The sequence below is a fragment of the Cornus florida genome, unplaced genomic scaffold, assembly GCF_030987335.1.
Source record: "Cornus florida cultivar Cherokee Brave unplaced genomic scaffold, ASM3098733v1 CherokeeBrave_3.0.0_Hap2_Chr07, whole genome shotgun sequence".
Classification (NCBI taxonomy): domain Eukaryota; kingdom Viridiplantae; phylum Streptophyta; class Magnoliopsida; order Cornales; family Cornaceae; genus Cornus; species Cornus florida.
Window position 1 is genome coordinate 73,564,704 of NW_026775577.1, and position 21,895 is coordinate 73,586,598.

General features: G+C 36.4%; 1 protein-coding gene across 1 annotated transcript; it reads left to right on the plus strand.

The window, feature by feature from the left end:
- Positions 1–18,143: 18,143 nt before the first annotated feature.
- LOC132267306 (actin-7) lies at positions 18,144–21,597 on the plus strand. The gene is made up of 5 exons (XM_059768447.1): positions 18,144–18,303; positions 19,794–19,864; positions 19,971–20,364; positions 20,450–21,063; positions 21,164–21,597. The coding sequence occupies exons 2-5, from the start codon at positions 19,805–19,807 to the stop codon at positions 21,227–21,229; spliced, it is 1,134 nt and encodes a 377-aa protein (XP_059624430.1). The 5' UTR covers positions 18,144–18,303; positions 19,794–19,804; the 3' UTR covers positions 21,230–21,597.
- Positions 21,598–21,895: the final 298 nt, after the last annotated feature.

Consider the following 21,895-nt stretch of genomic DNA (forward strand, 5'->3'; position numbering starts at 1 on the left):
TTGAGGACAGAATTAACATAAGTACGAACAAGGGTCTGTATGTGGATGATTGTGCAACTGACTTGTATTGCAGACTGATTTGCAAATTTGATTTCTTTGCATATTCTTAGGTATTTAAATCATGTTTGTAGCCCTGTTATAAGCATGTTGTTATTTAATTGCATGTATGCTTAGTTGGGATTAACTGACAATTAAATCTGTTATAAATCTCATCTGTTACGACACTATTTGGAGGAGGTAATTTCATAGTTGGATTCTGTCAAGTTAAAGGACTGGAATTTGTTTTCTAAATCTGTTATTGGATGCATGATTCAGTTTTACACATATTAAATTATATTTGTCCTTATTTTGGAATGTGGTTGATAACTATTTAATTATTTTGTCAACTGTGGTAAATGGAGGATAGTATGCACCGGTATGGGATAGTGGCATACTAGGTACGGATTAGTTCAGAGACTAAGCCTACCTAAACTGGATTAAGGTTCGGATTAACAATAAAGGTTAAGTCCGACTTCTGTCAGTGTCAGGTCAGTAAATAACTGAATGACATAGTTGGATTTCTGGGATGGATTGTTATACAGATATCAAGCCACTATATTAGATGGATGGTATTTTGTATTAGGAGGACACGAACTTTATGTATTTATGTTATGATGCCATGGTATGAGCTTGAGTCTCATGACCATGGTTAGGGTGCGTATATCACCTAGGCTGGATAGCTAGACAGTAGTTGCTATTCCCTGGTAGGTCTAGGTACACATGACCACATTATGTGTGATTTGCATGGTATCTCTACTCAGGCTGAGACAGACCTATTGGACTAATGAGCGTCCTATAGTGTGTACTTATACATATATGGACTACTCTAGATATTGTTGAGTCTATCTAAGATGTATCTGCGTATCGGATTCCTGTTTGGATCGTAGTAGATCAGGACTTGCATGTGGGCCTGACCCACTCTTTTACTTTTCAAGTGCTTGTCAGTTCCTGGGTCAGAGCTTGGTCGTGCAAAGCAGATACAGACTTCTATTCCACCGACTACATAGGATTACGTGCTTATTAGCTTTGGATCTTATTTCAATTTTTTCATTTACAGTTGGGATTTTTATTAGGGGTCCACTAGATGGATTCCCGAGTTGTTAATTGGTTGGAGGTTTTGGAGGTTAGATTTTTATAACATTATTATGAGGATTTTCAATTAGAGTTCTTTTCAGCTATTTTTTTAATTACTTTTTATTATTTCATCTTGTAATCTGTGTTCATTAAAGTGATAATTGTTTGATATTTCCCCCGGGTTTGGGCTTGGGCCTGATCAACCCGTGTCTCGGATCCGTGGGGTATCACATTTTGGAGATGCTGTTTTGCTTGTCAGGCGTTAGATTCTTGATTGATGTTGTTGATATGAGTATTTTGAGATGTTGGAGTTATTGGTTTTGTTATATGGAGGATTTAAGACCTTGAGCGTATCGGTGTCTATGATATTGTTGTCAGAGTTTTGGGATTTACTATCCCAACTCTCACAAGATGCCTAGTTCCCGTTGTGCTTTTGGTAATGAGGATTCACGACATTGATGTCATTTGTATTGAGAGGTTTCATAGGTAGACCTAGTGAGGGCAGGTTATGAATAAGTACCTTATATTGTTATGCTACCGTACAAAGTTGTGTGTCGTGGACGAGTGCTAGTTGCCGTCAATGCTACCTTACTGACGAGTAAGTGTGGGCGGGCACTAGGCATTATCATTGTTACCACACATTTGAGTAAGTCGTAGGTAGGTTCTGGTCACTATTCGTACTACCACGTTGTCTTTGTTTTATACCCTGATTTGATATGTGATGATCTTAGAGTTCTTTAGGTGGTTGTTTTTGGATCAGTAGGATGGTTCATCAGGAGGAATGCTTACAGTTGTTGTCTTCTATTCCTTTGTTTGACCCTGGGTTCTGTGTGCGACTTTTGACTTGTCGTGTGGCCGTGTGGTCACTTTTCTTTTGAGAGGTTGTATTATCGTAAGCATGCGGGTGCGAATGACATTGGTTTGTGTGTTATCTTTTAGTTTTGGGATTGCTTTTATAGCATGTTGTGTGGGATACTCGGAGATGTACTCCATAGTTATCCTGGTTTCGCCTTTTGTTTGTTGGGGCTGGATTTCGGGACAAAATCCCTTTAAGGTGGGAAGTTTTTAATGACCCGGTCATTTTCTTCCTTTCCTTTTTCCTCAAATTTTATGAATAATTTTTTTTCCGTTATCTTTTCTATTATGTGTTTGGTTTCTCATCACTTAGTGTCGTCATGAGTGCTCGAAAATGGTTTCTGAGACTCTTTCCTTTGGATTAACAACTTCCTTTAAGGACCGAGTCATTTCCAAATTTTTCGTTTTTCGACACTATTCACTTTTCGTCCTTTTCCCTATTTTGTCTTTTCCCCGTTTGTCACTTTTTGGCACAACCTCACTTTTCATGCTCGGAGTTGGTTTTTGACTTCACGTATCTTCATTCTATGTGGTTTCCACGAAATACGTATCTTTACTTTTGTAGAAAAGTAGTCTGATTGCTCCCTGTATCCATAGGGGTATGGATGCATAGTTCTTCAGAAATATTTTCTTTTCTTGGGGTGTTTTTCATAAATATCTTTTGAAGATATTTTATTTTAGGGGTTTTTAAGAAAATATTTTTGAAAGATATTTTCATTCTGGGTCATTAATGCAGTTAACCCTTTTTGGAGGGGCTATTGTGCAATTAATGAAAGTTACTGCAGAAATGCCTCGTTTTGAGCATGAATCCTTGTACGGGATTCATTTTCACTTTTCATCAAGTCTTATACTCTTAGAATTGTCTTCTGGTCTTTTTCCCCCAATTTTAGGGTTTTTGGCCCTAGTTGCCGCCGAACTTGTTCGGGGCATAACATTTTGGTCGGGACTTAGTTTTTTATACCATTTCTTCTGTTATTCATATTTTCTGATATTGGATCTTTTTCATTCATAGAGTTTTGCCGTTTGAGTGCATCTGTGCAAATTCCACTTTTCCGGACCCAACAGGGCCCTTTCGGGGCATTTTAGGGTTTTTCTATAAATAGGGCAACTTAAGAAGAAAAATTAGATTTTTCCCTTCTTCTCCCTCTCTTGGCCAGTAGCCATGGAAGTCCATGGGGCTGCCACCTTCTTTCTCTTCTTTTAAGCTCCTTCATTTTGTTAAAAAGTCGTAGTGCCTTTGTGTTTTATGTTTATCTTGACGATGCGCATCTTTCCCCCTTATTAGAATCCATTTTTGGCCAATTTTTGAGTTCGGGTTTGAGGCCAAGTTAGGATTTTGGTATGTCTTCCATGGGGTTTAATGATCACGGCGTTGTCCCCGACAAAAACCCGAAGTATTGTCGGATTCGGAGCGGTTTCATTTCGGTAGCTTTTGAGATTTTCATCTCAAATTGAGGTAAGGGATGTCTTAGGCTTATATTAATGCTGTATTGATGAATTTAGAAGCTTATACAACTTGTATGCATGTTTTAGTTCAAGTTCTAGAAATTTATTTAGTTATTTTCTTTGTTTAAGAGTTAATTCTTATGATGTTATACAACTTAGAATTAAATTGTGGCATGCTAGGAATTTAGACCTTGGTATGGTTGTTGACATATATTAAATTTGGATCATTTGATTAAGAATTGCAACTTTTATTTAATATTTATCTTTTGTGAAAGATTAATTCATATAATTGTATCAAGCATGAAATCCACTTGTAATGTGATATTAAAGTAGGCCTTGGTGAGTTCTTTAACATATGTTAATTTGGGAGTATTTGGAGTTGTTTAAAAATCTAGAGGAAATTAATTAATTAGCTTAATTAATTTATTTTAAGCGTTTTAATCACTTAATTAGTTATTTGATGTTATATATGTGATGACAATGCTATGTCCTTCAATATATATTAATTTGAGATTATTTGAAATTGATTTGGAATTTAGAGAATTTAATTATTTTTATTTAATTAAATTTTATCTAATTGCTCCATGGATTTAATTGTGTTTTCGGAGCTATTTCTATGTTTAAATCATGGACTTGGATTTGTTATATGTTCACTTGGTTACGTTTTGACCATTAGATAACATAGTTGTTATATTTATATTCATGAGAACATGTTTTCCTTATTGAATATATTGTTGTCTTGTGTAACAAGTTGCATACTTTGTATTTGACATCTTTCATGCCATAGTAGTTGTGGACTTAGAGCATGTATTGTATGTGTTTCCAAATTTGGTTGTGTGTGGTAGATAGTTGATTATCTTGTATATACATGTTGATATATACGTTGTTGCACAACTTGTTGATTTTAGAAACTTAGGGATGTCGTTGTTTGACTACGGCTTGGACATGGTTCTAGTACGGGAGATTGTCTCTCTATAGTCTAGTGCGCACATAGGGAGGTTACCCATGGGCTAGTAACCCTAAAATAACTATGGTGTCGGTCTGATCCGGTGTGATGTCCAAGTATCCACCTGGTTTTATTTCACATTTCATTTCAAGTTGATAACTAGATGATATCGTAACTTGTTGTTCCTTAATTGATTTCCCATTTTGAGTTTCAAGATATTAACTTTGAGAAATCATGCTTTATGCGTTGTATTGGAAGCTCCAATGTTGGTTAAATTGCATCGATATTGTGATTTATGTCTTGATGTTCAAATGTACCTGGGAACGATCCTATAGATTCATTTAGAACATAACCGTTAGGTGGCATTATCCACTTTAGTTGTTTTCGTGTTTTAGATTTTAAGTTGAGGACTTTGAGAATCTATATCTTGTTGCTTTGTATAACATGCTTTTATGTTGTTCAAGTTGCATGAATGATGTGATTGTTGACCTTAAGGATTTCATCCAATGACAATCTAGGTGTTTTGATGATAACAAACCATTAATGGTGTTTAAGGACTAATGTTTACATTGAGTGTTATATAGATTATTCACATTCAAAGAATGACCTCAATGAAGCACCAAAGATCATTTAAAGTATTCCATTACTCAAGATCACATAAAGGAAAGAAATGGATACAATGAAGACATGAAGTTGCAAGGAACAAAATGTAATGTCCAAAGGTAGCTTGGACTTCAATGAGCAAGAAAGCAACTCAAAGGAAGAAAGAAAGCAATACTACCTCAAGCCTAAACGATCATGGACAATACATGAAGAAAAGGGGTAGATAGGATGGTGAGTATTTTGGATTCAATGTCAAAGTATTTATGAATCCATTTGAAGCTCATCTCTATAGGATCATGCATATTATCATCATTCACATATTCTTATATCCTTAGTAATAGACTTTGCACTTCATTCATAGATATTGTCATATGAAGTCTTTGCTAAGAAAAGGTTAGTTCAAGCTTGCATAAGCTTTGAAAGAACTCGCAACTTGAGCTAGAAATGCTAGGACCATGCACATTAATCATAAGATTTACTTTGGTGTCTAGAAAGAAAAGGAAAAGGCATTGAACTTAATATTTCATCTTTAAATCCTTTGTTGCCATAATTTAGTAAATGACTCTAGGACACAATGAACTTGATATTTATCATCCTTATATGTCCCTAGACTCTTAGAAATAGGTCTTGAACTAAATTGAACCATTCATCAAAGTCCTAGGTGCTAGAAAGATGGTTATCTCAAAAGAAGCAAATTTTCAGCCCAGAAAATTTCCAGACCAGCCTATGCTAAAACTGCTATAACTATTTTTGTAGTTGGAATTTTTAAGTAAGGCTAGGTGCATTAGAAAGCTGACTTCGATCTCTTGAGTTTAGACTCAAATTTCACCTAAAAAGGATTTGAATTGAATGAGATATGAGTATTACAAAATGCATATCTCTGGTCTGCGAAAATTCTGACCAGGTTGCACTAAAACGACCATAACCATTTCTGTGGTTATAATTTTTGAGCAAGGCCAGTGGATTTAGAAAGCTGACTTCAAGGCAATAAATTTAGACTTAAATTTCACCTCATTTGGAGTTTCATGGACTGAGTTATGTCCATCTGAAGTCATGAACTTTTTCTGTCCAAACTAATTCAGCAGTAGCCTTCATGAAGCAAGAGCCACCTCTATAAGCAATAGAGCCAGCTCTCTTAAGGCTAATAGAGCCTGCTCAATGAAATTTAGAGAAGGCTCAATGGGAATTAGAGAAGGCTCAAAGAATAGAGAAGGCTCCATGAAAAATTAGAGAAGGCTCAATGAGATGGAGAAGGCTCCATGAAATAAAAGAGAAGGCTCTTTTCAATTCCAGTAGGCTTTTTAATGAAGGACTAATGTTTCCAACCAAAGAGCAGGCTCCAAAGAAATATAGAGCAGGCTCTCAAAGCTAGGGAACCACCTCTCTTGTTTTACAGAGTAGGCTCTTTCTAAGGAATAAATGAACAAAGAGACGGCTCACTTGTTTTAAGAGTAGGCTCTTCTAAGATATTTGAATCTACAACGGCACTTTTCTGCATTTAAGTCTTCCAACTACTTCTAATAGACATATTAAGCTACGGCTGTCTATATAAGGAAGGCTCATTTTGCTGAAGCAAACAGACCACCATTTTGAGAGACATAATATTACATTTCAAGAGAGCTTTTGTTCTCTCATCTCTCTCATTCACTCTTATTCTATCTTGAGAGATTCTAGCAAAGATTAAAAGGGCTTTTGCTCTTGCTTTAATCTTCATAGAGTTCTTGCTCTATTATATACTTGAGAGATTATAAAAGCTTACATTCTTCACTTATATCATCTTTTCTCATTCATATCATTTATAGAGTTTGAGCTTCACTTATATTCATATATACTCTAGTTGAGAGCTAAAGTTTGTACATCAATCTTTGAGAGATATTTCTTGTGAGCTTGCACTTGTATATCTATCTTGAGAGAGATTCAATCTTGTATTTCAATTACAATCTTTTCTACAAACTTGTAAGGGTTGGTGTGACCCAAAAGAAGCCTAGGAGAAGGGTGTTCTCCTAGCAAGGAAAAGAAGCAAGGTTTTTGCTTCATGTAAAGGTTTGCTCTCCACCCGCAAGGAGAAGCTATATTGGATTGGGAAGTCTCAAGAGGGATCTTGAGCCGAGGAGTAGGAGTTTCCGAACCTCGCAAAAATCGCCGTGTTATAGTTTGCAATTTCTCTTCCCTTTTCTCTTTTATAATTATGCTTTAATTGCTTATTCCATATCTTGATCTCATATCTTGATTATTGCATAATTACTTAAATTGTTGAATAGAAATTGTATTTCTATATATTGCGAAAATTGTCCATTGTTTGGCATTGACTCTATTCACCCCCCCTCTAGAGTCAATTCTTGGGCAACAATTGGTATCAGAGCCTAACTCTAATTCAAGGACTTAATCGTCTTAGAGTACGATCATGGCCAACAATGGTAGTATCACACACTTAAAAGGACAATCCAATTATCAACCTCCTTGTTTTGATGGAAATGATTATATCTATTGGAAAATTAGAATGAAAGCCTTTCTAAAAAGTATTAATATTGATTTATGGAAAGTTATTGAAATTGGTGATCATATCCCAACCATAGTTATTGAAGGGAATGAAAATCCTAAATCAAAAAGTGAATGGGATGAAAATGATCATAGATTAGTTCAATGTAATGCTTTAGCCACATGTTATCTTTATTGTGCATTAAGCAAAAATGAGTTCAAAAAAATTATCTTTTGTAAAACAGCTAAAGAAATTTGGAACTCACTTGAATTAGCATATGGAGGATCAATTCGTGGTAAGGAATCATATATGCCTATGCTTATTGAAAAAGACGTGTCTTCCATCATAAATGAAAATGAATCAAGTAGTGAGATGCATTCTAGTTCTACTAACATTACTAATCATTTGAACTTTCTTAGTAGAACTTACTCTTCTTCCTATAGTGAAGAAAATGAAGCAACTCAAAAGATGAGTATAGTTCTCCAAACGTCTAGCAGAGAAGCAAATGGAATCAAAGAGTTGGACAAACTTTGTCTCATGGCCAATGAAGATGTGGTAGATTCTAATCAGAAATTTTTTGATTTAGAAGCCTCTTATAATGAACTAGTTGATGCACACAATGAATTACTTGATGCATTTAAAGAGTTACAAAGTGTGCTAGAAAAGGTGCTTGTTAAATGTGCTTCATTTAAAAAGGAAAACCTTGATCTCTCTCAAAGACATGAAAAAGTTCAAATGGAAAATGACTCTCTGAAAAAGGAAAATCATTATCTTGTGCAAGAATTAGAAAAGATTCAAATTAAAAATGAGTCTTTAAAGAAAATCATTGATGATCAAGATGACATTTTAGTAAAGTGTACCAAAGAAAAGGAACACTTGAGTACTATGCCTAGTAATCAAAGAAGTGTCTTTTACAAAAATGAGATTGTATATGATCCTCATATTAAAGATGCATATTTATTGAAAAAGAGAAAGTTCTTAAATGATTCATTGGACAAAAGTTCTTTTCAATATCCTATATGCAATTATTTTGGACATATAATCCAAAATTGTCCATTTAGAAAGAGGATAAAGACTAAGAGGATTTGGGTTCCAAAAGGAACTTATGTTCCATTGCCTAACTTATATGGACCCAAAAAGATTTGGATACCAAAAGGAGAATATGTAACCTTTCCTTGTAAGGTTACTTGATTAAAGGATTATGAAGGAAGCATCTCTCCTTGGAAGAACTCCAAAGGCAAGGTAATCGGTAAATGCTAAAGGATATTTTCATACTCAAAATTGCTTGTCTATACACTTCCATGATATGTTGAAATCATCTATGAGCATAAAAAATGAAAATGTATTCTATATGAAGAATCCTTGAAATGAGAATTATACTAGACCATTGAAGATGATGTGTATTATAGAATTTTTATCTTCTTGGTACAATTACTCATTATTTATGCAATTTGTCTTTATACATGCCCTTATTGATTGTAAAATAATTGTTCATGTATTACATTATTTGAAATTGCATTTGAAGATTTTCACTTGAATTCAAAGAAAATCACTTTAAAAAGTGTGAATCTTAAGAAGGAACTTACCTTCCCACGAGCTAACACTCTCTGAAAATGAAATTTATTTTTGGAAAGGAAAGCTCTTCTTTAATTGTTGAATCCTTCAAGGATTTCAAAAATGGGGCACTTAATTCATTTTTGCCTACTTAAGAAGAATCTTATTCTTCATATCAATTCTTAAATTTGATCATGGATAATGCACATGGAATTACGTTATGATCCATTTATGAAATTATGCCTTCCACTCAACTGTTACTCATTTCATATACGTTCTTTGGATTGTATTTTGCCATAAGCATACATACATATTGAATTGACAAATGCACTAGCATGCAAAATGATTTAAATTAGCATGTTGAGTTAACATGAACTCTTCTAAGGATTAAAACTCCTTAAGCATCATAAAAATAAAATTCATATATCTATTTGACAATTTAGTCTCGGGAATAAGATTATTCAAATAACATTTTGTTCTAGCTTAGATGACAAATGTGATAATTTAAGTGTAATATGCATTTCTAAAAATCTTATTCAGCATTTAAGGTCAAAGCATATAGAAATTAGGTACCATTTTCTCAGGGATCATGTTTCTAAGGGCGACATTGATCTTATAGTTGTGAATACGAAAAACAATTGGCTGACATCTTCACAAAACCACTCCAAGAGGATAGATTTTGTTTACTCAGAAGGGAAATTGGTATGATCACAGAGCAGAATGTCATGCAGTGAAGTAGCAGTAGTAGAGCCAACTCTAATCTAAATAAGAGCCACCTCTATAAAGAATAAGAGCCGGATCAACTCATTCAAGAGCCGCCTCTCCAACCTGTATCCAAGAAAATCACAAATTTCATGCTCTCGGCATCTCTAGAGCCGGATCAACAAAATTCATGAGCCGGCTCCCCAAACCTGCATACAAACATTATGTCTCGGGATCTCTCAAAAAACTCCAAGAGCCGGCTCCAAAAGAAAATCAAGAGCCGGCACCAATTTTCCTTGAGCCGGCTCCAAAAACTAAGAGCCGGCTCCAATTTTCCTTGAGCCGGCTCCAATCAACTAAATCTCTTTATATTACTCTTGGCACTTCATCATGTGAGTTCTCACCTGAAATTCTAGAGAGCAAAACTGACTTGGGGCTTCATCTTGTTTTGAGCATTTCAATTGAAAGTGAGCTGACATGAAGAACACTCGAGGGACCAAAGAAAGATATTTTTCTGAGTGTTTAATCTGCCAAGAGAGATGAATTTGATCTGCGTATAGCTCTAGCATGCGTGTACAGTTTGAAGATGAATAGTAATACTGATTGGTGCTGATTTTCTTGTGAAAAGAGAGGCTGAGGTGATTCAAATTTTGCTGTGGACACTTCTAAAGGTTGAACAAAGTCTGAGCACACATAACTTGGTGATATACAACTGTTGGAGGGGCTTAGGACTACATATTGCAGCTGGTATTTTCTATATCTCAAACCTCAAGCTTTGGTTATTTTCTGGTTTAAGTTTCTAGAGCTGAGTATATATTGTCATAATCTTGCTATGCTATGATTTTTAAACATCTGAGCATGATTAAAATGTTGTTTTAAGGCTATCAATGTTGAGTTTTGAACTAAGGAGTGACCTACAGTAGTTTTGTACCTTGAAACACACATGTTTTAGCTTGTAGTAGTTTTGCAAGGCTGGTTTGGATGTTGAAAATGCATTATATTACTGTGATTGTTATGCTACTCATTTGAGCATGAATATATAGTTAATATACACTTGAGAGAACCATAATCCAAAATTTTGAAGTGGTGAAAAACCAAAAATACCCTTATAACAGTGCTGCAGCAAAAATCTGGTATATATGCTGATTTTGGGCTTTATAGTGATGAAACCTTGCTATAATCTGAGAGGCAATGATGTGGGCAAGTGTTATATGATGAAATTCAGCTGTGGGAGCTAAATTCAAGAAGGACCAGCCACGAAATTATAGATTTGCCCTCTAAAACCTAAAGGAAACAGGTGCAGCAAATTCACCTGCTGCAAGCTGTTGTTTGCTGCCCTTTTGTGCTATAAATTGTTGATTCATTGATCCTAAATTATGTCCAAGCTTCAGTATAAGTGTATTTCATCTATGTCAAGCTGAGGGAACCTTTGACAAAAGAGAAGTTAACTATTTTACCCCTCAAACCATAAAATTACAGGTGTAGCAAATTGCACCTGCTGTGAGTTATTATTTTGTTATTTTATTAGCTGCAGTGTTAAGCCCTTATTGATATAATTTGTCTTAGCTATAGAAAAATTTTAATTCATTATTTTCAAGCTGAGGGAGTCCTTGGTTGTTGAAGTGTTTGTGTCTTCTATGGCAGTGCTTGATAAAACTAATATTTGTGGTTTTTGGTTCTAATAGTGCTGCTGTGAGCTTAATATATATCATACCTTGCTATATAATTTGTTCTGAATTTATAAGCAACTGTATTTGGCATATTGAAGACTGGGGGAGCAGTGTTTGGGTGGTCCTAGAGGCTAAATTACAAACTTACCCTTGAGAGGTGAAGTTGAGGGTTTTGAAGAAGAAAAGGCTATTGTGCACTTATTTTGAAATACATTGCTTCTTTGTTCAATTAGTTGCATAATCTTTGAATAATATATAATGTAAATGGAAGCATATTGATAGGGGGAGATTATTAGTAATCTCTTGTGAATGAATATTGCATGTTTTACTAAGCTTCATTGACTTATCTTGAAATTGACAAGCATGCTACAAAATGACTTTTTGGTCATTAGATTCATTCCTATGAACTTTCATGACTTTGATGATATTTCCCTTTTTCTTGAGGATATCAAATGTGAAGAAATATATTAGGGTAGAAGTAGTCTTGAGTTCTAAAATTTGCCTCTAAAAGGTTGTTTGCCTTTAGGCTTATTCTAGTTTATGCTTCATTTTTGTTTCATGTTTGATTATGTATACTTTTGTATATGACATGAACCTTAAATGATGATTCGAACTCATGTTGTCAATGAAATTGGCCTCTTATGATATAATTGTTTATATGTTTCATACTAAAACATATTATAGTAACAACTACTACTGCCAATTCTTAATTATCATTACGTCACCATGTTAATTCTCTATGCTAAATGATCAATACTAAAAGAAGATGTTTTGACCTCCCACCTTTTTAAGATGCCAAAGGGGGAGAGAAATGTGATGTGTTAAATGATCTAAAATGAATTATGATATATCAAGCATGCCATGTTCAATGAATGCACTTTGATAGGGGGAGCATTTTTCAAATGCTACTCCATTTGCTTATGAACACATCAATGTTTTGTCATCATCAAAAAGGGGGAGATTGCTGACCTTAAGGATTTCATCCAATGACAATTTAGGTGTTTTGATGATAACAAACCATTAATGGTGTTTAAGGACTAATGTTTACATTGAGTGTTATATAGATTATTCACATTCAAAGAATGACCTCAATGAAGCACCAAAGATCATTCAAAGTATTCCATTACTCAAGATCACATAAAGGAAAGAAATGGATACAATGAAGACATGAAGTTGCAAGGAACAAAATGTAATGTCCAAAGGTAGCTTGGACTTCAATGAGCAAGAAAGCAACTCAAAGGAAGAAAGAAAGCAATACTACCTCAAGCCTAAACGATCATAGACAATGCATGAAGAAAAGGGGTAGATAGGATGGTGAGTGTTTTGGATTCAATGCCAAAGTATTTATGAATCCATTTGAAACTCATCTCTATAGGATCATGCATATTATCATCATTCACATATTCTTATATCCTTAGTAATAGACTTTGCACTTCATTCATAGATATTGTCATATGAAGTCTTTGCTAATGTAACGACCCACTCCATCACATGGTATGATATTGTCCGCTTTGGGCCTGAGCCCTCACGGTTTTGCTCTTGGGCTTCACCCCAAAAGGCCTCATACCAATTGGAGGTGACACACTTGTACTTCACCTTTCCTCTACCCAGGCGATGTGGGACTGTGCACCCGTAGCTCGCCAGTGTGGTAGCCCGACAGTGTCTCTTGCACCCGCCCACGACACACCCGTCCACAAGGTCATCACAATCCACCCCCCTTGGAGGCCCGACGTCCTCGTCGACACACTTCCGGCTGGGTCAGGCTCTGATACCATCTCCCAAGAGCAAAACCGTGCGGGCTCAGGCCCAAAGCGGACAATATCATACCATGTGGTGGAGTGGGTCGTTACAAATGGTATCAGAGCCTGACCCAGCCGGAAGTGTGCCGACGGGGACGTCGGGCCTCCAAGGGGGGTGGATTGTGATGACCCTGTGGGCGGGTGTGCCGTGGGCGGGTGTGAGAGACACTGTCAGGCTACCACACTGGCGAGCTACGGGTGCACAGTCCCACATCGCCTGGGTAGAGGAAAGGTGCACAGTCCCACATCGCCTGGGTAGAGGAAAGGTGAAGTACTTATATGTAAGTGTGTCACCTCCAATTGGTATGAGGCCTTTTAGGGTGAAGCCCAAGAGCAAAACCGTGCGGGCTCAGGCCCAAAGCGGACAATATCATACCATGTGGTGGAGTGGGTCGTTACAGCTAAGAAAGGGTTAGTTCAAGCTTGCATAAGCTTTGAAAGAACTCGCAACTTGAGCTAGAAATGCTAGGACCATGCACATTAATCATAAGATTTACTTTGGTGTCTAGAAAGAAAAGGAAAAGGCATTGAACTTAATATTTCATCTTTAAAGCCTTTGTTGCCATAATTTAGTAAATGACTCTAGGACACAATGAACTTGATATTTATCATCCTTATATGTCCCTAGACTCTTAGAAATAGGTCTTGAACTAAATTGAACCATTATCAAAGTCCAAGGTGCTAGAAAAATGGTTATCTCAAAAGAAGCAATTTTCAACCCAGAAAATTTCCAGACCAGCCTATGCTAAAACTGCTATAACTATTTTCGTAGTTGGAATTTTTAAGTAAGGCTAGGTGCATTAGAAATCTGACTTCGATCTCTTGAGTTTAGACTCAAATTTCACCTAAAAAGGATTTGAATTGAATGAGATATGAGTATTACAAAATGCATATCTCTGGTCTGCGAAAATTCTGACCAGGTTGCACTAAAACGACCATAACCATTTCTGTGGTTATAATTTTTGAGCAAGGCCAGTGGATTTAGAAAGCTGACTTCAAGGCAATAAATTTAGACTTAAATTTCACCTCATTTGGAGTTTCATGGACTGAGTTATGTCCATCTGAAGTCATGAACTTTTTCTGTCCAAACCAATTCAGCAGCAGCCTTCATGAAGCAAGAGCCACCTCTATAAGAAATAGAGCCAGCTCTCTTAAGGCTAATAGAGCCTGCTCAATGAAATTTAGAGAAGGCTCAATGGGAATTAGAGAAGGCTCAAAGAATAGAGAAGGCTCCATGAAAAATTAGAGAAGGCTCAATGAGATGGAGAAGGCTCCATGAAATAAAAGAGAAGGCTCTTTTCAATTCCAGTAGGCTTTTTAACGAAGGACTAATGTTTCCAACCAAAGAGCAGGCTCCAAAGAATTATAGAGCAGGCTCTCAAAGCTAGGGAGCCGCCTCTCTTGTTTTACAGAGCAGGCTCTTTCTAAGGAATAAATGAACAAAGAGACGGCTCACTTGTTTTAAGAGCAGGCTCTTCTAAGATATTTGAATCTACAACGGCACTTTTCTGCATTTAAGTCTTCCAACTACTTCTAACAGACATATTAAGCTACGGCTGTCTATATAAGGAAGGCTCATTTTGCTGAAGCAAACAGACCACCATTTTGAGAGACATAATATTATATTTCAAGAGAGCTTTTGTTCTCTCATCTTCTCATCTCTCTCATTCACTCTTATTCTATCTTGAGAGATTCTAGCAAAGATTAAAAGGGCTTTTGCTCTTGCTTTAATCTTCATAGAGTTCTTGCTCTATTATTTACTTGAGAGATTATAAAAACTTACATTCTTCACTTATATCATCTTTTCTCATTCATATCATTTATAGAGTTTGAGCTTCACTTGTATTCATATATACTCTAGTTGAGAGCTAAAGTTTGTACATCAATCTTTGAGAGATATTTCTTGTGAGCTTGTACTTGTATATCTATCTTGAGAGAGATTCAATCTTGTATTTCAATTACAATCTTTTCTACAAACTTGTAAGGGTTGGTGTGACCCAAAAGAAGCCTAGGAGAAGGGTGTTCTCCTAGCAAGGAAAAAAAGCAAGGTCTTGCTTTATGTAAAGGTTTGCTCTCCACCCGCAAGGAGAAGCTATATTGGATTGGGAAGTCTCAAGAGGGATCTTGAGCCGAGGAGTAGGAGTTTCCGAACCTCGCAAAAATCGCCGTGTTGTAGTTTGCAATTTCTCTTCCCTTTTCTCTTTTATAATTATGCTTTAATTGCTTATTCCATATCTTGATCTCATATCTTGATTATTACATAATTACTTAAATTGTTGAATAGAAATTATATTTCTATATATTGCGAAAATTGTCCATTGTTTGGCATTAACTCTATTCACCCCCCCTCTAGAGTCAATTCTTGGGCAACAGTGATTTATGCTAAAAATAATCTAAGGTAGCTTAGGATGCTCCCCGAGTCTCATCTTGACATAGACATTAGATGGCATGAGCCCCTTTAACTTGTTTCACCTTAAGGTGATAATTTTGTAAAATGCTAGGTCTATGCATGCTCACGAGTAGCTTTATGTTATTCACTCCGAAGTTACTGGGGACATTTTTCAAGTATGAAGACTTAGTTCGTGATGCTCATCATTCCTTGGATGACTTGTAACTTTTAAGTTTCCATTTCATGCAAATGTTAGCATGAAATGCCATTTTTGTAGCCTCATGTATCAAAACTTGTATCCTTGATTTCATGTATGTAATGTGTACATAAGTACACATTTTGTAATGTATTTGACATGTATAAGATGAGGCCGGAGGCTAATGACATGTATCTTGTATTCTATGCACTTTCGTTTTCAAGGTTCACTATGAAAATAATGGAAAATGTTAAGTCTTTGTTTCACCATGTTTGCATCGGGTGCGGGAATTCCATTCTTTTTCTTTCACAGGGTCTCTATGATTATGTACGAGGTATGGCCAAGGGCCAAACACCATTTTGTTATAGGTTTTGTATTTTTGTTCCATTTATTGCATTTTAAGGCATTTTTGGCCGTTAAGAGGTCATATTTTGCATTGGGATTATTTTAAGGCCGCGGACCATTGTGACACGTCTTAAATGTCTTTTTACGTTTGCGTGCATGTCCACATTTCACAAAACTCTTAAGTTTCAACTTTAGAACTATTTTTGGGCGATTTTATGAAAAATTCATGCATTAGAGTTGATTTAAGCTTCCCTCATATTTTAGCATGTTAATGATGCGTAATTGTGATAATGGAATGTTTTGAAACTTGTCCGGATCAAATGGGAAGCATGCATAGCTTTAGGATTGAGCCAAGCATCTTCCCCATGGATTGCAACAACTTTTTCTGTTGCTACCAGGTCAATCGGTCGGCTGATAGCAGTCATCAGCCGACTGATGACTGCTCGAGACTAATTCCAGTAGGTTTGCAAATGAAAAGTGGTGTTCTGGCCGGCTGGTACTGTTCATCAGCTGGCTGATGATTGAGTTTCGGCCGGCTAGTACTGTATGTCAGCTGGTTGATCCTCCCTGGAGCTTGGTTTCCTTTCAGCTTCTTGGATAGATTTCTTGAGTCAACTTCAGAGGGTCATATCTCCTTGAATTCTGATCCAAATCAGGTCATTCTTAAGCCTAAACTCAAGAGCTTGAAGTTATCTTTCCAATGATACCAATCACACTCAAAAACTCCAACCGTAGTGAGAGTTATACTAGTTTTAGTGAGATAGGGTCGTGGTACCTCTTAATCGGAGGACGCTGTTTGTCCTATTTTCATATCTCTTCCGTCTAGACTCCGAATCAAGCGATTCTTAAGTCTAAATTTATTAATTTTTCATTGTATTTCCAATGGTGTGCACGGTAGCAACCATTTCGGGGTGAAATGACCATTTTACCCTTGGTCCATTTCTTGTAGGGTTTTGGAATCCTTGTTTCCTTCTCGCTTTCATTGAGCATCGGGGCTCCTCAGGAAGCCACTTTTGAGTCTTAGGGATGATGTACATCTCTAGAGGCCATATTTCTTTTTAGCTTCCGCATTTTGGATCCGTTTTGGGTTATCACAGGACACACTGGGTTTGTAAAACCCAGGGTCGTCATAATATATGACGATTTTTAACCACAACATTCGAACAACGAATTGAGAAACATGAAATATGTTCAACAGGGCCAAAATTACTCAAACCTGCCTTGTTCTTTGACGAACACAACAAAATAGCAAAGATCGGTGGTCGGTTTGAGTGAAAACAACAAAGCAAAGATCGGTAATCGTTTTCAGCCAAACAAGCACACATAGTGGAGTTGCCAAGAATCGCATCCTTCAAGCTCTTTAGAAACCCTAGTATATGGAGTGAAATGTTATAAGTTTGGTTTATATATGCGTTGCAAGTATGCTTAAGTTGGGCCAACTTTGCTTCCTGCGCTACAATGATTTGTTGGGCCAATAGTGCCTAAAACAAGATAAAACACCAAAATGGTAAATTGACCCAATTTTTTGAATTTGTTTCGACACTGTTAAAATCGAAACAATCCACGCCAAACATGTTTTGGGAATCACAATTGATACCAAGCCTCGAACAAAAACACCAAAAAACAAAGCAAGGTCCCGAACACGCCCAACTGTCTCATAAAATTTTCTTACCACCACCATATAGAAAAATTTTATTCACCCAACTTCTTTTAATTTATTTTTATTCCCGAACATGCCCAACTGTCTCATAAAATTTTCTTACCACCACCGTAAAGAAAAATTTTATTCACTAAACTTCTTTTAATATATTTTTATTTTTTACTTTTTCTTTCCGCTTTCAATTTCCATTTCCGCTATCAATAGGATCCAGTGACACAGATTGGACGGATGAGATCAATTTCAGCTAACGATCGTGATTTGGAAAATTCTCTTTCCTCTGTCGTATGATTCATCTCTCTGTACTCTGTCTAAAATAGTTAATTTAGTCGTCATTTCATTTGCATTTCAAATCCCACCCTTTGTACTCCTACTATATAACATATCCATCAACCCTCTTTTGGCGTCTCCACCGAGAAAGGCGAAACTCTAGAGATAGAATCTAGAGAGAGAGAGAGAGAGAGCCAGCCATCGTCATCGGAGGGTTGGCTTGATTGTTCTTCGATCTTACTTCCATTTTCTCTCTGTCTTTTTATCTGCAATCAATACGTAAGTCACAACCTACACAAAAATATATCTACTGATCTGTTTCTAATACTTATTATTTTATTAGATTCGATTGTGCAATTTTGTGTTATTTAGTTGAATTTTGTATGTACTCAGAGATCTGCAAAGTGTTGAAACTTTGAATTATGTGATTTGAACTTGGATGATTCAGTTGTGTAAATTTAAATCGATCTTTTGTTAGTTTGTAATTATTTAGTGAGTTTGATTGTGATGATAATGTCAGATTTAGTTTTGTAAAGGCTCAAATCGTTCCGATCTGTTGTTTTTGTTCAGATTTATGCTATTTTATTGCGACTGGTGCTGCATTTGATGTTTAGTTCTCGATCTTATTCTATAACAGATGAAATTATGGTTGAGCCTCATTTAAAATTTTTTTTTTTTTTTGTCAATGGTTTTCCCTTTTTCATGATGAGTTGATTAGTTGTCTGATCTGGTTCTCTTTCACCTCGATCTACTATTTGAAATTGTTGGGAGGATGATTGAACTTGTAAATGGAAGTATATGGGTTCATCTGCATATGGATTTGATGATCTGTTAATGCTTTTCAAGATTACTATTTTTTTTTGAAAAAATACAAAAGCTGTGTAGACTCATACCAGTTTACTTCTAGTCTGGTGCATATTGATTTGCTGAAGAAGAGAGCAAACTACTTTAAGTTGCTATTTGGATTTAAGACGTTATTGTTATTGTTATTTGGATTTAAGACGCAATTGCTATTGCAATTGCAATTTTCTTCATCAAAAATGTGATTTTCCGTGTTTGCTTTTTCTCTTTTTTAGCCCCAGTTTTCATTAGAAATTCGTGTACTCTTTCTGGTATCAATTTCGTGAAATGCTTTATTACTTCGTTCTGTTTATGTTGATAGGAAGATTGGAATGAAGTTCTTGACGTTAAGAAAGTGCTTTCTCCTTTTCTTTCTTATTATGCAATGGCTTATTATGCAATGTAAATGCTGTCATGCAATGGCTTATGTAATGTAAATGCTGTCATGCAATGGCTTAAAATTAATACATGCATATTAAATTCCAATGACAACCAAAATCTGCATATTGTTTTTTTTTTTTTGATAAGTCAAAATCTGCATATTGTTGAACTAAAGACACGGATATCGGAAGGCTTAATATTTAAATTAAAACCATGATACAGTGCAGAATATCAGAGTTGTGTGGAATTGCAGTTTTATAATTTATATAATAAGTGAAGAGTACTGAAACTGAGCAGTTCAGAATTTGGTATGGATAAGAAGAAAATTGAGGTGATACTATGATTCTTTTAGATTGCGAATGTAGCTAATTCAGTCAGCTATGAGTATGTAAAATTCAACCATGTTCCTTCCTTTATTTTTCCTTAGCTTGCTTAAATGATGTGAGCATGAGAGAGTGGTCATGCATAAAAAGTCTCAGTAACTATATGTTGATGACATTTTGGAGTTCTCTTTGTCACATTTGATTCTCTTAATATTTGTTATGCAGTTCTGTAAAAGATGGCTGATGCTGAGGATATTCAGCCCCTAGTTTGTGACAATGGAACCGGAATGGTCAAGGTTAGTTAATAACTTTCATGGTTATAAAGTGCAGTTTTTTATTTTATTATTATTTTCTCTAGTTTTCTGAACTTAAATTAACATCTATGTTGTGTTCAATATACAGGCTGGGTTTGCCGGTGATGATGCTCCCCGGGCAGTTTTCCCCAGCATTGTTGGTCGGCCTAGACATACTGGTGTCATGGTTGGCATGGGTCAAAAGGATGCCTACGTAGGTGATGAAGCTCAGTCTAAAAGAGGTATCCTCACATTGAAGTATCCCATTGAACATGGCATAGTAAGCAATTGGGATGACATGGAAAAGATCTGGCATCACACTTTCTATAACGAGCTTCGTGTTGCTCCTGAAGAGCACCCTGTGCTTCTCACTGAGGCACCTCTCAACCCCAAGGCCAACAGAGAGAAGATGACCCAAATAATGTTCGAGACTTTCAATGTGCCTGCCATGTATGTTGCCATCCAGGCAGTTCTCTCTCTATATGCCAGTGGTCGAACAACTGGTTGGTACCAATCACCATAACCGTCTTTTTCATTTTTTGATGCCATCTTTATATTAGTCCAATTTTTATCTCTTTCTGTCAACAGGTATTGTGCTGGATTCTGGTGACGGTGTGAGTCACACTGTGCCAATCTATGAAGGTTATGCTCTCCCCCATGCCATCCTCCGTCTGGACCTTGCTGGCCGAGACCTCACAGACGCCCTCATGAAGATACTCACTGAAAGAGGTTACATGTTCACCACCACAGCAGAACGGGAAATTGTCCGTGACATGAAAGAGAAGCTTGCATATGTTGCCCTTGATTACGAGCAGGAACTAGAGACTGCCAAGAGTAGCTCTTCTGTTGAAAAGAACTACGAACTGCCTGATGGGCAAGTCATTACAATTGGAGCTGAGAGATTCCGCTGCCCAGAAGTCCTCTTCCAGCCATCTCTCATTGGAATGGAAGCTGCAGGCATCCACGAGACTACTTACAACTCCATCATGAAGTGTGATGTTGATATCAGGAAAGATCTCTATGGCAACATTGTGCTCAGTGGTGGTTCAACTATGTTCCCGGGTATTGCAGACCGTATGAGCAAGGAGATTACTGCTCTCGCTCCCAGCAGCATGAAGATCAAGGTTGTGGCACCACCTGAGAGAAAGTACAGTGTCTGGATTGGTGGTTCAATCCTTGCATCTCTCAGCACCTTTCAGCAGGTGATTCTTTTTGTTCTTTGAATCCTCTGATTGTTTGTTCACTTGAAATAAGTTGTGTTTGGCTTGTAATTGACATGCTTGCCTTGTGTTGTATTATCAGATGTGGATTTCGAAGGGTGAATATGATGAGTCTGGTCCATCGATTGTCCACAGGAAGTGCTTCTAAATTCTACCATTTGCTTGCTGGTGAGTTCTTGTTTTAATGTTTTTTCTTCCTCCTGCTTTCGGTGGCTTTTTTTGTGTCGTGTCACGTGGAGTCAGTCTGGATTATGAACGGAGCGCATAATATGATCATTATGTATCATATGTCTTCATTCAATGTGGTTTACATTCCAAGTGTTAATGCCTTGGATGCTGACATGCGTTACCTCGCCTTGCCCTTGCATCAGTTGTGGTGCATCCAGTCTTTTTAGTAGGATGTTTCTAGTTGGGGAGTGATTGTGATGGTTTCTTTTTTTATTTCTTTTTTCTTGGAACAGTTATGTCAATATTTATTGTATGAGAAATTTTATATTAGTGTCATTTTGCAGTCAATCTCCTGTTAAACCTATATTTGATACTTGGTTTTGAAAGTTTCCAAAGTTACTTCTTTGTCTAGGTACCAACTTTGGAACAGCTATACTTTCAGTTATAATTGTTTTTAATGGTGTTTGTATGGCCTAACCTCCCTCTTTACTTATTGTATATGTTTTCTTTTCTCTTCCAATTTTATTGGATGTTAATAAACCATAGTATCACATATAGATACAGAGATGTGGACGAATAACAAATGGACACATCATCTTTAATTATGAAATTATAATTGGTGAGGTATATACTCGTCGATGTTTTT